Source organism: Hibiscus syriacus, unplaced genomic scaffold (genome assembly GCF_006381635.1).
Source record: "Hibiscus syriacus cultivar Baekdansim isolate YM2019G1 unplaced genomic scaffold, ASM638163v2 tig00000003_pilon, whole genome shotgun sequence".
NCBI lineage: Eukaryota > Viridiplantae > Streptophyta > Magnoliopsida > Malvales > Malvaceae > Hibiscus > Hibiscus syriacus.
The window spans coordinates 2,109,846-2,125,805 of NW_024061753.1; the positions used below are offsets into that span (position 1 = coordinate 2,109,846).

Consider the following 15,960-nt stretch of genomic DNA (forward strand, 5'->3'; position numbering starts at 1 on the left):
TCATCTTTTTTCCATCAATCTCACTTGCCATGGCATTTCTCCTTGACAAGTCTAAGGGAGTGGCGGTCTGAGCGTCCGAGAGGAGCCAATCCGCTGGGAGTAGTTCTTGGTGGCCGAGGGAAGCACTGGCAGTGCACGTCGAAGGCTTTCTCTCATCCCCTTAGTTCTTTGCTTTCATATTTTATTATTGGGTTGTAAGGAACGAATGAAACTTGCTTTGTGCTTGTTTATTTCGAACCCCACCATGAACTAATCCTATTTGGTGGGAGTTCGCTTGGATGTTTAAGTTTTATTTCAATGAATGGTTGTTTTTATGTACTTTAATCTGTTTTGTTTATGAAATTTAATGCTTTAAGATTGTAGGAGCTACGAGAGTAGCCTTTTCTTAAAAGATGCTTAGGGTTTTGAGAGAATGCCTCGGTAAAATATCTTTAGTCTTCGAGAGAAGCTAGGGATGAACTATATAAACAAGGGGTTCTAGATAGTAACTAGGCCTAATCCACCTTAGAGATAAGGCTAGGATTTCATTCGACTAAAAGGAACTGTACAAAAATAGTAGGTTAGATGTTAATGCTGCCGTAAAAAGGTATTGCCGAGACATATCTTGTTATCTGGACCAATAGGATCACTGCAGGGGTTTACGCCAATCGGTTTTGCCAGGGCATCTTTAATCTGTCGAGTCCCTTACTAGAGATAACATATGGCACCTCTGTAGACTCTATCGGGCAGGTTAAGCATAGAGGAAATACCATTCAGAGAAATAGACTTAGATTTTCCTAGTGACTCCTACCTCTTATTCCCATAGCAGCTTGTCGTGTGAGAAAACTAAAGTCCTATATATTTTAAATCTAGTAATTGCATTTCATTTTGCCTTGACATTTCCATTTGTTTGCATGTATCACAATTTAATTTACCGTAACATAATCAATTGCTACCCCACTGCCATCATCCATTTCCACATCAGTCATTCAATATTCCCACAGCATTCTCATTTGTATATACCATCAATAACTTTACTTAGGTGACAAAGTAAAGTGCCTTGACAAACCTATTTGATTTCCTCCAATTCCCTGTGGAGACGATACTCTACTTATCACTTTATTACTTATTCGATTGTGTATACTTGAACATATATCCGCACTCATTTATAGTACTCACAAAGAGCAGACACATAGTATCGATACCATCAGGCCCCAATGGCTAGTAACAGCTAGTTGATTTAAAAATAACAAAGGTAGTAATGATACTCCCTTTAGGAGTACCGACACCCTCTGTATTGGATAATTTTATTTTGCAGAGATTTCATCCCCAAACTGCTAGAAATCAACCCCCAACGGCTAGAAACGACCATAACTTCATTTCAACATATAAATATAAGTTCAAGATACTTGAAAAGGGTTAAAACACCTATCCAAATAATCAAACACAAGAGAATAATTTTCCATTCTTATTTTTTGATTCTCTTGTAAATATTAATGTTTTAGTGAGCAAAATTTGTAAACACCCTACATTTGAGAGGTTTTATTTGTTTACTTCATTTTACCTTTTGTAAAGGGGATTGATTCTAGTTTAACCAAATGAAAAACTAGGGAGTGTAAAGGTTATCTCTTTGTCCTTGAAAAGAAATAATAAATTAGTGGATTTGTTGGAAAATCCTAAGTGATGAGCTTAGGTAGTGGATGTAAACTTCATTGAGGGAGTTGAACCACTATAAATCCTTGTGCAATATTCTTTCTATCTCTTTTTACTCCTTACTCCCTAAAAATATCAAAAAGCCAATTCACCCCCTCTTACAATTTCTTTTGGTTGTTCAATTCAAGTCTCTTCAGATCCTAACAATTGGTATCAGAGCTTGACTCGTTAGAAGGTCTCACATCCTTAAGACGATCCTCGAAGAAGCTCTACCAATTTCTGATGCAACCGACAAAGAGATGGCTTCAACCTCCGGTGCCTATTTCATTGAAGATTCACAACCGATCAATAAGTCACCCTACTTTAATAGAGCAAATTATGCCTAAGAATAGGATGATGCTCTTCATTCAAGCTATCGATCTAGGAGCTTGGAACTCAATCATGAAGGGTTACTCCACTCCACCTGGTGAGATGGACGATTGGAGTGATGGAGAGAAGAAAAAATTCCAGCTCAATGCTAAGGCTATACACATCCTCTTTTGTGCATTAGGCCCGGATGAATATGTAAGAGTCTCCTCTTTTTCCAATGCCAAGGAGATTTTGGATAAGCTCCAAGTCACTCATGAAGGAACCAAAAAGTGAGGGAAACCAAGATAAGTCTTCTCAACCATAGCTACGAGAACTTCAAGATGAAACCGATGAAGATATCAAAGCTATGACTGATAGATTTTTTTGTTATTGTCAATGTTCTCAAGGGATTTGAAGAAGTAATCCCTAATTAGAAGCTTGTGAGGAAGATGACTACTCTCTTCCAAAGTCTTGGAAATCGAAGAAGACGGTGATTATCAAACCTAAAATCCTAAAGTCTCTTACTCTCGACGAGCTTATTGGTTCTCTTCTCACTCATGAGTTGATGGTGAAGGAAGAGGAAGATGATGAAGAAAAAAAGACAACAAGGAGGTAAGCATTGTCTTCAAGTCCACCAATGAGAAATATCAAGATTCAAATGAAGAGGTGGATGAAGACGTTGATGAAAAAGAAGAGATGGCCAAGCTCTTCAAAAAGTTCAAGAGATTCATATCTTCCAAGGAAGTGAATCATGAATCTACCAAGAAGAAGAGTCCTCCGGTGTGCTTCAATTGTCAAAGAACGGAGCATGTCAAGTATGAATGTCCCCTCTTAAAAAAGAAGGGATCATCCAAGAAAAAGACATTTGTGGCAGCTTGGAGTGATGAAAATGACTCTAATGATGAAGATGAAGTAGCCAACTTATGCCTCATGACCATCAAAGAAGATTCAATGGTATCTTCTAACTCAAATGATTTACATTCACATTCTTTTGATGATTTACAAGATGCTTATAATGAGTTGTATTTGGAATTTGAGACCATGAATTCCAAATATAAAAAATTAATTTCAAAACTTAAAATTGAAAATGATTTGGTTTTGAAAGTAAAAGTCGATTTTGAAAATCAAAATAAAATTTTGAAAAATGATTTAGAGCTTTCAAAAAGTCAAAATCAATGATTTAGAAAAAGAAAATTTTGATTTAAAAGTTAAGCTTGAAAACTTAACAAAAAAAAGAAATAATTTCTAAAAATAACTCATTATGTTTAAAAATGGAAAAATGCTCACATTACCATTTTTATGGTCATTTGGAACATACTTGTCCCATAAAGAAAAATCTTTTAAAATTAGACAAGTATGGGTTCCCAAGGAAACAAGGGGCATTGAAACTAACGTCCAAGGATCCAAAGCAATTTGGATACCAAAATCCAAATAAATGTCTCTTGTAGGTGTGAGAACAATGGTGATGAAAGTGATGATACTCAAATGCTCTAGCCACACTTGAAAATGAATGGGTAACTTCTAAGCCTAATGTTTTTATTTTAGTTATTTGGTTGCTCATTTTGTTTATACATGCATGAGTTTTGGTTTTAAATGATTATACATTGTTTTTAATCTTATGTATGTTGAAAAATGCTTTATGATGAACATTTTAAAGTTTTAATGATTTTTCATAACTTTTAGTCCATCATAATGATTTTTGATCAAAATTGATTTTCAATGCAAATGATATCTCTCTAACAATTGATATCAACTTTTCAAATGTTTGATTCTACAAATTTTAAATTTTTGACCTAAATTTAAATGTTTATACATGTGTTTTAAATGCAAAAGATATATCTCTAACAATTGATATCAAAATTTTCAAATGCATAACATTTTTGGAAAGCTTTATGCATATGCACTTAATTTCAATTTGGTATTGCATAAAGTACTTTAGACTTGGATATATTGAATTTCATGTGCTACTAACATGTTTGTTATTCTTTGTTGAAATTCAATTTTGTTTGAGTGTCAAGCTTTTAAAGTAAAATTTTGTTTTGGAATGCACTTTTTGAGGGGGAGCTTTGATTTTTCAAATGCTTTTAATATCAAATTTACCACTTACTCTCCAATGTTATTTTTTAACTTTAAAGATTGAATTATTTTTGATAAAACAAAAAGTGGGAGAAGTATGGTTTGAAAAAATCAATTTCTTAATAAAAAAGGGGGAGCTGAACATATTCATATATTTTCCAACATTTGGTATCTTTTTCATTAAATATTTTATTAAGGGTTTGCCAAAATAATTTTTAAATGTTTTCTTATATCAAAAAGGGAGAGATTGTTGAACTATATTTTGATATAACAATTAAGGCAAAATGTTTTTGGACTTGAATTGAATTTGTTCAAATTTTTTCAAAGTTTTCAAAAATAATTTAAAATCCATTTTACTTGGAATTGAGCATAAAATATGTTTTTGTACAAGTAGTACCGATAATGTTCTTACAGTACCGATACCACATGAACAATATCGATAATGTTCATATAGTACTGATACCAAAGGTAAGGGAAGTATCGATACTCTCAAGGAAGTATCGATACTCTCAAGGTAGTATCGATACTACCAACATTGCTCAAATTCCAGAATGCAAAAATGGTACTGATACCCAAAGGGGTACCGATACTACTTTACATAGTAGTATCGATACCATAGGCATAGTATCGATACCATCAAGCCCCAACGGCTAGTAACGGCTAGTTGATTTAAAAATAACAAAGGTAGTACCGATACTCCCTTTAGGAGTACTGATACCCTCTGTACTGAGCAATTTTATTTTGCAGAGATTTTATTCCCAAACGGCTAGAAATTAACCCCCAACGGCTAGAAACAGCCACAACTTCATTCCAACATATAAATAGAAGTTCAAGACACTTGAATATGGGTTAGAACACCTATCCAAGCAATCAAACACAAGAGAAGAATTTTCCATTCTTATTTTTCGATTCTCTTGTAAATATTAGTGTTTTATTGAGCAAAATTTGTAAACACTCTACCTTTGAGAGGTTTTATTTGTTTACTTCTTTTTACTTTTTGTAAAGGTGATTGATTCTAGTTTAGCCAAGTTAGAAACTATGAAGTGTAAAGGTTATCTCTTTGTCATAGAAAAAGAAAGAAAAAATTAGTGGATTTGTTGGAAAATCATAAGTGAGGAACTTAAGTAGTAGATGTAAACTTCATTGAGGGAGTTGAACTACTATAAATCATTGTGCAATATTCTTTCTATCTCTTTTTACTTCTTACTCCCTAAAAATATCAAAAACCAATTCACCCCTCTTACAATTTCCTTCGGTTGTTCAATTCGAGCATCTTCAGATCCTAACAAATTTAACTGTCATAAATTTATATAAAATTAAAAGGTTTTACGTTATATAAATACTAAATATTAAATATTGAGTTACTATCTCAAACTTATCACCTTCATGTTTAACACATTTTCATTTTTCTCCTTATTAAATAGGTTGTAAAAACTTTTTGAACTCAAATCAAATAACTTTCGAGTCACAATTAATAATAAGTCTAAAGGGATTAGCGAGAGTAATTATCTCCAGAAATTCTAAATTCTTAAAAAATTTTAAATTTTAATTAATAACTTATTTTTATCATTATAAATTTTTAAAAATTTATATCTTTAAAATATCATAAAGAACCGAATCTAATCACAGTCATATGTAGGGTTGATTGGGCAAACAACCGGCATGCAAGGTTGGAGATTAAGGAAAGAGAGAGAGAGGGAGTAGGTTCAATAATGAATGAGAAATAAATGGAAAAGAAGGGAATGGGATGGGAAGGGGTCAAATCCTGAGTCCATTAATGACTGTTCCTTTGAAAGATTCAGCTGTCAATGGTGTGGTGTGGGGTATCATCTTCTCCAAAGCTGGAATCACACATCTTTTATCTTATGTGTCGGCGCAGCACAAAGGCGGTGCTGAAATTGATGAGACTGAGCCTATTGATATGATTGATTAAAACATTTCTTCCCCATAATGACGAATACCCACCACCTACACCAAAAAAATACTTGGATTTACACTCCAAAAACTCTAGCTTTTTATGATTCCTTGCCATTGAACAACACTTACTCTGCAAGACCACTTGTGTACAAGTGAAACTTATCTCACGTTACTTTGCCATTGAAGAATTTCATGCTTTTAAAGGTTAGCTAAGGTTTCTCATGGAGATGTACAGCTTGTTTCCTTTACTGTTATGGCTCCCATGGAGTTTCTTCATAATGGGTGGCTACTCTCAATTGCTGAACTCACAAGCCCAAGTTCTTCTTCAACTAAAGAAGCATTTGGAGTACCCTAAACAACTTGATATCTGGTATGATCGAAGAACATTGTTCTGCTCTTTGCCTCCATCTCCAAATGTAAACGTTTCATGTGAGTTCAACTCGGTAACTGAACTCAAAATCATGGGTGATAAGCTTTCCATTGAATTTACTGACTTCCATGGTTTTCCAGTACCAAATCGAACTTTGTCGGATGCTTTTTCAATGGATTCTTTTGTTACAACTCTGTCGAGGTTACCACGCTTGAAGGTTCTTGCTCTTGTTTCTCTGGGGATTTGGGGTCCTCTCCCTGATAAAATCCATAGATTATCTTCACTTGAATCTCTAGATTTGAGTTCAAATTTTCTTTATGGCTCAATCCCTCCTAAAGTTTCAACAATGGTGAAGCTTCAGACTCTTGTGTTAGATCATAATTTCTTCAATGATACAGTCCCCAACGTGTTTGATTCTTTGTCTAACTTAACGAGTCTGAGCTTGAAGAAAAACACGTTAAAGGGTCCTTTTCCATCTTCAATCACAGGGATCAAAACTCTCATTAGTCTTGATTTTTCCAGCAATGAAATCTCAGGAAAACTACCGGATCTCACTGGATTAACACGACTTCGACTGCTGGATTTGAGTGCGAACAATTTCGATTCTCATTTGCCAACAATTCCCAAAGGATTGTTTATGGTTTCACTCGAAAAAAACTCCTTCACCGGTGAAATCCCAGCACAATATGTCCATCCTACTCACCTCCAACACATTGATATCTCATTCAACAAGCTAAGTGGTACAATTCCAGCTCCACTTTTCTCTTTGCCAAACATCAGTTTCTTGAATTTGGCATCAAATATTCTGAGTGGATCACTTGGTTACAATATAACCTGTGGAACCAACCTCGGGTTTGTTGATATATCGAACAATAGGCTATCAGGGAGTTTGCCTTCATGTTTGAACTCTGAATCAGGCAATAAAGTTGTCAACTTCGATGGCAACTGTTTATCCATCAATGAACATCATCGGCGTCATAATCAGCACCCGGAATCGTATTGCAGAGATGAAGTTCATAAGAACCAAAGCAATCCGAATGCCAGAGGCATAGGAGTTTCAGTTGGTCTCATAGTAGGCATAGCTGTTATCTCTGTGCTTTTGGCCATTGCCCTTGTAATCGTTTGTAGACATTACTGCAACCGACTGATATCGGAGCAACATTTGCTGCACAAATCAGTTCAAGAAAAGTCCAAAACAGGGTTCTCTTCTGAGATCCTAACCAATGCAAGTAAGTTAAAAAAGGGTGAAACTATGATTTTAGTCCCTGTACTTAATGTTAACGACATTAGTTATTTGGAATAAGGCATACTATTTTGATTTCAGGGTACATTTCTGACAATGCAAAGTTAGGGGGACAAGGTCTCCCACCTTGTCGATCGTTCACCTTGGAAGAGTTAAAGGAAGCTACAAACAACTTTGATAACTCTGCTTTTCTGGGTGAAGGTTCATATGGAAAGGTAATACACTAGTATTATCTGTCATCATTTTGTGAGATTAAACATCAGTTACAATATGAAATTATGATCATCATTTTGTGATTCTGACTCTTTTTACCATTGTTCTTCACCGCAATCGACCACAGTAACATATATTATGACCAAGAACGGATTAAACACAAATTTTTCGTCGCTAAATCTCACTAAATTTCTTTCCCAGCTTTTCAAAGGAAGATTGGAGAGTGGAATTCATGTTGCTATAAGATGCCTGCCAACAACAAAGAAATATTGGATTAGAAATCTCAAACTCAGGCTGGATATGCTTGCAAGGATTCGCCACCCACATTTGGTTTGCATTTTGGGACATTGCATTGAAGTTAAACAAGATGACTGCAGTGTCAACGGAGTGTTCCTCGTTTATGAATACATTTCTAATGGGAATTTTCGTTCTCATCTCTCTGGTAAATATCCTTGGACTCCAAACTTGATGTGTAACTTTAGATTGTTTTATTTATGGGATCAAATTGTGGTTTTCATTCCTGTATTAAACTCAACCTACAAATTTGGTTCCCCGTACGTTGATTTGGCACGAATTGGTCCTTTATCCCAAATCAGTAACATTGCTACCACATTTGACTTGATGTTACTGTAGAGAATTGTGTTGGAGGAGTTCTGAATTGGTCGGAAAGATTAGCGATTTTAATCAGTGTTTGCAAGGCGGTGCAGTTCTTGCATACTGGAGTTATCCCTGGTTTCTTTCACAACAGATTGAAGACCAACAACATATTGCTGAACCAACATCGGATGGCCAAACTGGGTGACTACGCGCTCTCCATTATCTCTGAGGAAACCAACAATGATACGGTAATACTCCTTATTATGTTATTCAAAATGGTTAATTTCACAAAACTCAACATCTGCAATCTTTTCTTTATCTTCAGACCGAAGCTAATGACTTCATCCCTTGTTATCTTCACAATAATCCTTATATGATTACAAACTTATGACCGTATTCTTACGTGCAGGCAAAAGGAGAGGATCCTCATAAATCATGGTAAGGACTGATATTGATTTGTTCATTTGCTTCACTACCTTCATGCTCAATTTTGCGTTCAATGTCAGTTCAGCATATTAGCAGTGTTAAGCAGAGATACTTACTATTCGAACTATATTTCCAGGCAAATGACAATATTAGAGGATGATGTTTATAGCTTTGGACTCATCTTATTAGAGACAATGCTCGGTTCCTCCATTGCTGCCAAAATGGAGGCGACTCTACAACATGAATTGGTATGTAATTCCAATATTTTTGCACTCAGAAATGCTTCACATCCGTCATGTAAAAGCTATATATTTAATTAAGCCTGTCAGTTGGGTAAATTGAGTTGGTTTTAGATATAGTCAAATTGAGTTTTAAAATTTTAAGGTCATTCAGGTTAATTTCATTTTGAGTTCGGACCATCTTGAATTTTTTTCATTCGACTTTGATCCAGGTCATTTTAAATTACTTATTCGGGTCATTTTAGGTCCAGATGATTTCGAGTTCAGGTTATTTGGGATTTGGGTCATGTCAAATGAGTCGTCTTAGGTTTAGGTCATCCGGTTTGTCAGCCGTTTTTGAGTTGGATCATTTTGGGGTTCAAGTCATTTGGATGTGTATTCAGGTTCGACATTCGAATTCAGGTCATTTCAGGTTCAGGTCATTCTAAGTTTGTATGACTTTGGGTTCATATCTTTTTCAAGTTTGAAGTAGGTGAAGTCCGGATCGTTGACTTTTACAGTCAAATCTGTCTTTGGTCGGATTCAAAATTCAAAATTTCAAATTCGGATCGGAATCAACAAGTTCATGGATGGCCAACTTATTACATTGTCTTTGGTTTGACAGGCATCGTTAAGCAATCAAGATGGGCGAGCAAGGTTGATGAACCCAGTTGTTTCAGCTACAGGATCACAAGAATCATTATCAACAGTGATTTCCATAGCGAATAAGTGCATTTGTCCAGAACTATGGAGCCGCCCATCTTTTGAGGACATTCTTTGGCATTTGCAGTATGCAGCACAGATCCAAGCAAATGCAGACTCTGAACCAAGATTCAGCTCTGTATAGTTCATTACATTTTGAGAAACCAAAACAAGTTTGTTCTAATTCTTTTATTTAGGAGGCTGTAACATATTAATAAATGTCCGGATTCGAACTCAATGTTACCTATTCAAGTCCGATTCTCCATATGATTTTCGGACTCAAAGTTTGTCTGGTTTGCTCGTTTTTCGATTTTGTAATATGTTGTTCTTGTATATTTTTTATACCGTTTTGGGGTTGATGCCACAAACATGCTTATCAAAACCTCATCTCTTCTCGCTTACATCATACAAGTTCTCAATAATTGGGGCTTAGTAATTGGACTTCAATTATGTAGATTTTTCCAAAAAGATATTAGCAGTAGGGACAAGGGGGTGATGGAAACCAAAGATGATGACAAATCTTATCTAAAGATCATACATGGAATCAATAGCACAATCCGAATCCAAAACGACCAAAACTTGAACTAATATTCAAATGATTTGTGAAACTTGATCCATTGGCAATACACCATTATTAAGCCTTGAAATTATAGGCATTGATGCAAAAAGAAAGCACTTAGATACCCTTCTTGAACATTGCCCAAACTCCAAGGGCGGATGTATGTGGCTCCCTATGGGTCACTACACATCTATTATTTTAAGAAAAATGTTTAATTTAATTTAATTTGTTAATGAAAATGTAAAAAAGTAAAAAATTTTGCACCCAAAATTTTTCGAATATAAACATTAAAATTTTAGACCCCATTTTTTAATTTCTAGATCCGTGCCTAACCCTCATCGGAAGACCATAGAGCCGGATAAACCCGGTTGCGTCAGCTTGATTATATATGTCCCCATTCTCAAAGGAGGAGATATCCTCTGTACAAGCTATAGGGGCTGGTCCGACCAGTTACAGAAACAGATCCTTTGTATAGCTTCAAAGTAACAGAACCAGGGGTGGTTTCGGTAATCTTCTCCATAAATGCATCCATGGATTCACGAAGAGGGTCGAACCAGCTTCCTGCATTAACTAGCTCAGCATACCTGAGGGCAAATGAATCTTTAACTTGGATGGTTTCACGGTAAAGGGTTAGGGACTCCAGTTCACGCACAGCGTTGAATAGGATGGTACCACCGGGAGTTTCATAGACTCCACGACTCTTCATACCGACAAGCCGGTTTTCAACCATGTCAATACGGCCAATCCCATGTCTCCCACCAATTTCATTGAGTTCGGCAAGATGAGAAGCCGGTGAAAGAATCTTTCCATTAAGTGAAACAGGGATGCCTGAATCAATTCCGATTTCCACGTATCTGTAGACATTGTGCGAGTAAGCTGTTAGATTGACATCCAGAACACATGGAAAACATTGAAAAGGATGGTAAACTTACCGTGGTTCATCAGGTGCATCTTCTAGGTCAACACTCATCATGTACATATCTTTCTTCGGTTCATTTGCTGGATCCTCCAAGATATCTCCCTTCAATGCCAAGATAAATTAATATCGGAGCGAAACAAACATAATAGCATTAAGTAAAGCAAAGGAGCTTATAGAAAGATTAACACGGCAAAAAGAAAACATCCTAACAAGGCTTAGTTACCAAATCTCATGGCTCAAGTGCCATAAGTTCCCGTCTCTGCTGTATATCGATTTCTTTGTCACCGGAACAGGCACGTTATGCTTATTAGCATATTCAATAGCATCTTCTCTCCCTGTAATATCCATTCTCTCCAAGGAGCCACAACATTTAATTCGGGATTTAGAGCAAAGAATGTGAGCTCAAACCGAACCTGGAGGAATAATATACTAGCCAGTTTGGTTGAGAGGCATGTCTGATCATTTCCTTTCCCTGTGCATCCATGGGAAACAGCATCGGCGCCAACCTCTCTTGCTACATCTACAATGGCCTGTCATAATAAGAACGTAAGCATAGAAGGTAAGAAAAAAAAATCAAAGAATACGGAAAAGGAAAATGCAGTTAAAACTTAAAAGCACCTATTTGATTCCCTAAAATAACAAACCTTAATCACATTCGAAGAAAGAAAAAAAGGATTCTAAATAAAGCAGATAAAGTACAAATAATAGTTCTTAGGTAGCATTTTATGGAGACTTTAATAAGATCTGTATTCGCGTTAGCTTGACAGAATGTATAACTACAAGAACATAAAAAGTACCAAAATTGGTAGTAACCTTCGCGATAACAGACCAGGCCATTGAGGTCCCCAACAAGTATTTCCTTTCATAAACCTCACCAACCCGCAAGCAAGGAAATATATACTCTCTCACAAATTCCTCCTTTATGTCCTTAACTACCAACTGGCAGGCACCGCTTGCCTTGGCCTTTTCTTCCAAACCATCCAACTCCTTTATGCCCTGAAAAAAGTTTAAAACACGTACAAATTGCAAACATAATAAAGATGTCATTACACAAATAAACCACATTATAAAAGAGCCTAGAGTAGATTAAATTGTTTAGCAAACTTGTTATTCCCACTTACTTGGCCAACGTCGGCTGTGAAGCAAACAACCTCACAACCATAATTCTCCCTGCAGAAGCAAAACGCTTAAACCAGACTCCAGAGGTTCCATAAGCATGTCTAAAGATTAGAGATGGGCATGGGACCCTGAACCTGACAGGTTCTGATCGGGTCGGGTCGGATTATTTTAAAAATTTCGAGTTCAGGTCGGATCGGGTTTAGGGTGAAAAATACCCGACACGACCCGACCCGGAAAAAAATTATAATTTTACCTTATATATTTAGGAATAATTACAATAATACCCCTCTATATATTTTTTTTTCAATTAATCACTGTTTTTATTGAATAAAAATAATATTTTTTATTATTTCGAGTTGGGTCGGGTTTTTAAGTTATATATCGGGTCGGGTGGATCAAAAACCCGACCCATGCCCATCCTTACTAAAGATCAATAAAAACTAATAGTAAAACTCATGCTTCAAGAATAATGCCAGAACAATAATAACTCTTTTGATCAAGAAATGGAGAGTAGTACATGTACATATATATGTATATATAACATAAAACAGTCGAACTACCTTAGCCATGGAACAATAACAGAAGTGTCTAAGCCGCCACTGTAGGCTAAAACAACTTTGTTTAATTTGCCTCGCAGCCCCACACCCTTTGTAAGGTCGGAAATGCCTGTCCCTGTGTTGCTAGTCAAAACAGCTTGAATCCCTGCAAGTTCGTATAATCAAAACAGTTCAAAACTAAAATGCAATAGTGCAAAAGCATCTCAGAAGCCGCTTATGAAACAGAGATGAAACATATTTAAGAGACGAAATATCCAACAACAAGGCCAAACACAGATAGCAAAATGGAAGAAATTCTTCTAAAGCTTCTCACAGATAGAACAAACAGAACAAGCAGAAACACAATCAAAAACCTAAAAGAAGAAACGGGGTCATCTCTATGGTCGAATAATCGAGCAATGTACCCATTGTTGCATACAATAGCATGACCATGAAATGAGCTAGCTTTTCCACTTAACTGTCAATGAAATATCACAAAAACGTTTTCAAAGGCAAATTTTAAGAACAAAACACAAACAAATAGAACCAAAAAGAGGGGAAACTATGACAATGTGAAATTAGTACAAAATTACCTCTTGCAATGATGACAACTTCCTCGAGCAGATCAAGTTATCAGGGTTGAACAAGGTGTCTGCAAAATGAAATAATCAAAACGGCGCATCAGCTAATAAATTCATTCAAAAACACTAAACCTTCAACGAAAATGAAGGGACAATCAATAAAGTATGGAATGCAAAGAAAAATTACTTCTTTTGGAGCCGTAAGAAGCGATATTGATTGATGAAGTTGATGAAATGGCCTGAAGTTGAGCCATTCTTTTTCCTCTTTGCCTGTATTTTGAGAGCGAAAAGGCAGGCAGACAAACAACGACAACAACGCTAGGGTTTTAGATTTTAATACAGGGTCAAATACAATAAAGGTCATTACATTATTAGCATAATTACATATTAATCACTTAGTTGCAAAATGTTAACAAACATTTTAGTCAAATACAATAAACGACAACAAATCACTCAATTAATTGATCCTTATAATCAGGTCAACTAATTTAATTGATTATTATAATCAAGTCACTCAATTGTAACTAAAAAGTTAACAAACATGTACCAGGTGAAAATCATAGATTTAAAGCATCCCAAAATGGCGCACGTTTACGAAATCCTCTGGGTGCTCGTTAGCAGGGCTAATGGAACCAGAGATTTTGTTGAATCGTCGGTGCTCGTCGTCTGATTTCCTTATCAAGATCTTCATCGTTGTTGTTTCTCTTTCAGTGTTGCTTTATTTTTTCCCGATGGACTGGCGTAAGCTTTTTGGGAGTCCTGAAGTCCATGACCTAGAATATTTTCCCCCAAATCTTCTCGATGGAGTCCCGACCGTGCTTCCCCTCCAGAAATCTTCGATGCCGGATCTTCTGAATGGAAATTGTCCCTTGTGGGTCAATTTCTCAGTGTTACTCCAAGCTTCTCCTCACTGCGAAGAACTATGAAAGCTTATGGTGCAAAGCGTTGCAAGGTTCTTCAGTCCATGTCAGTTCAGCTGGAAATAACCTATACTTATTCTCATTTAATTCTGAAAATGCTAGAGACTGGGTACTTGAAAACGGCCCATGGCATGTTCACAACAAACCTCTTATTCTTAGAAAATGGGAGCCTAATTTGAAGAGATTGAACTTTAGCTTATCTAAGATTTCAGTGTGGGTTCACTTATACAATGTTCCATTAGAACTATTCAATCGAAATGACCTTAGTTACATAGCAAGTTCCATTGGATTTCCTCTCTCAATGGACACTATTACAGCTTTAAAAACTAGGCTAGAGGATGTCATCCCTAAATTTATCGATGTTATATTAAATGATGGTCAAACTACTTTTATCATCGTGGAGGTTCCCTGGCTTCCTCAATCCTGCAAGAAATGCAAAGTTTATGGCCACAATGAAAAATGATACTCCTAGAAGCCTACTACTTCCTCTACTGTCTCTCAAGTCTGGAGAAAAAAAGGTGATCCTATTCCTAACTTAGCTTCTACTCATGCTGGAGGAGTAGAGGTTCTTCAGGAACAGACTATCAATGATTCAAAGGGGGCTGAAGTTACACAGTTTGTGGAGGTTGAAGTCACAGCCTCTGAAAAACCTAAGAATTTATCATCCCATGAAGCTAACACTTCCCAGGTTGTGATTAATGTTACTGTTCCAACCAATGATCTTTATGTTAATTTTGAAGACCACTCTATATCCATGTTAGTGTAAGAGATCACTCTACCACAGAAATAATTGGAACTTCAGACAGAGGAAATAATTCTCATCCAGTAGTTTCTAAAAAAGGTAGAGGCAGACCTTTAAAAGACAAATCTAAGGTTCCCCTCACAGGATAAAAAAAAGATTCGATCTTCTCAACTCTGTTGAAGATGAACCTATTAACATAGGAATCAATTCCAGGAAACCACGAGTTACTTCGCTAAGAGTTATTGGCCTAGTTAACAAGCTAAAGTCTAAAAATAAGGAGCAAATAAACATGGTTAAAAGTCTCTCTGATGGATTTCAAGGGGGTCCCAGGGCATCTCCTTCTCAATGATAGTAAGTTTTTGGAACATTAGAGGACTTAATAGTCCTCTAAAACAAAATAAAGTGGTTCAGAGAGCCAACCTTCATAAAATTGATGTTCTTTGCCTCATGGAAACTAGAGTTAAAGTGGAAAATCTGAAGCTATACTTAACTCTCAATTTTCAAATTGGAATGCTTGTACAAACTACGATTTTGCCTCTAATGGTAGGATATGGGTCCTCTGGAGAAAAGAAATCGACCTATCTATCATCCAAGTCTCAGATCAGTGCATATATGTCAAAGGATCTTTTATGGTCTCCCCTGTCTTTATCTCGACCATTTATGGTAGTACTGATGGGATTGCTCGAAGACAACTTTGGCAAACTATTAGAAAAGTTGATCTCATTGTCAATCAGTCCCCCTGGACCTTGGGTGGTGATTTCAACATTTTCCTGCAGTCTGAGGAAAGTTTTGATCATGAGCTACTAGGCAACTATATCACCCCTGATATGAAAGACTTTCAA

The 15,960-nt window shown here is 36.2% G+C and overlaps 1 protein-coding gene and 1 pseudogene across 1 annotated transcript; one reads left to right on the forward strand and one right to left on the reverse strand.

Moving 5' to 3' along the window:
- Positions 1-5,957: 5,957 nt before the first annotated feature.
- On the forward strand, positions 5,958-9,961 carry LOC120115174 (probable inactive leucine-rich repeat receptor-like protein kinase At3g03770). The gene is made up of 7 exons (XM_039135971.1): positions 5,958-7,572; positions 7,668-7,801; positions 8,001-8,241; positions 8,433-8,644; positions 8,806-8,834; positions 8,959-9,070; positions 9,666-9,961. The coding sequence occupies exons 1-7, from the start codon at positions 6,195-6,197 to the stop codon at positions 9,885-9,887; spliced, it is 2,328 nt and encodes a 775-aa protein (XP_038991902.1). The 5' UTR covers positions 5,958-6,194; the 3' UTR covers positions 9,888-9,961.
- Positions 9,962-10,582: 621 nt separating this feature from the next.
- LOC120218080 lies at positions 10,583-13,710 on the reverse strand (annotated as a pseudogene).
- Positions 13,711-15,960: the final 2,250 nt, after the last annotated feature.

Coding starts and splice junctions, on each gene's coding strand:
- LOC120115174 (XM_039135971.1), top strand. CDS start 6,195: ATGGAGATGTACAGCTTGTTTCCTTTACTGTTATGGCTCCCATGGAGT. Junction 8,645..8,805: donor AGGAAACCAACAATGATACG/GTAATACTCCTT, acceptor TCTTACGTGCAG/GCAAAAGGAGAGGATCCTCA. Junction 9,071..9,665: donor CGACTCTACAACATGAATTG/GTATGTAATTCC, acceptor TTGGTTTGACAG/GCATCGTTAAGCAATCAAGA.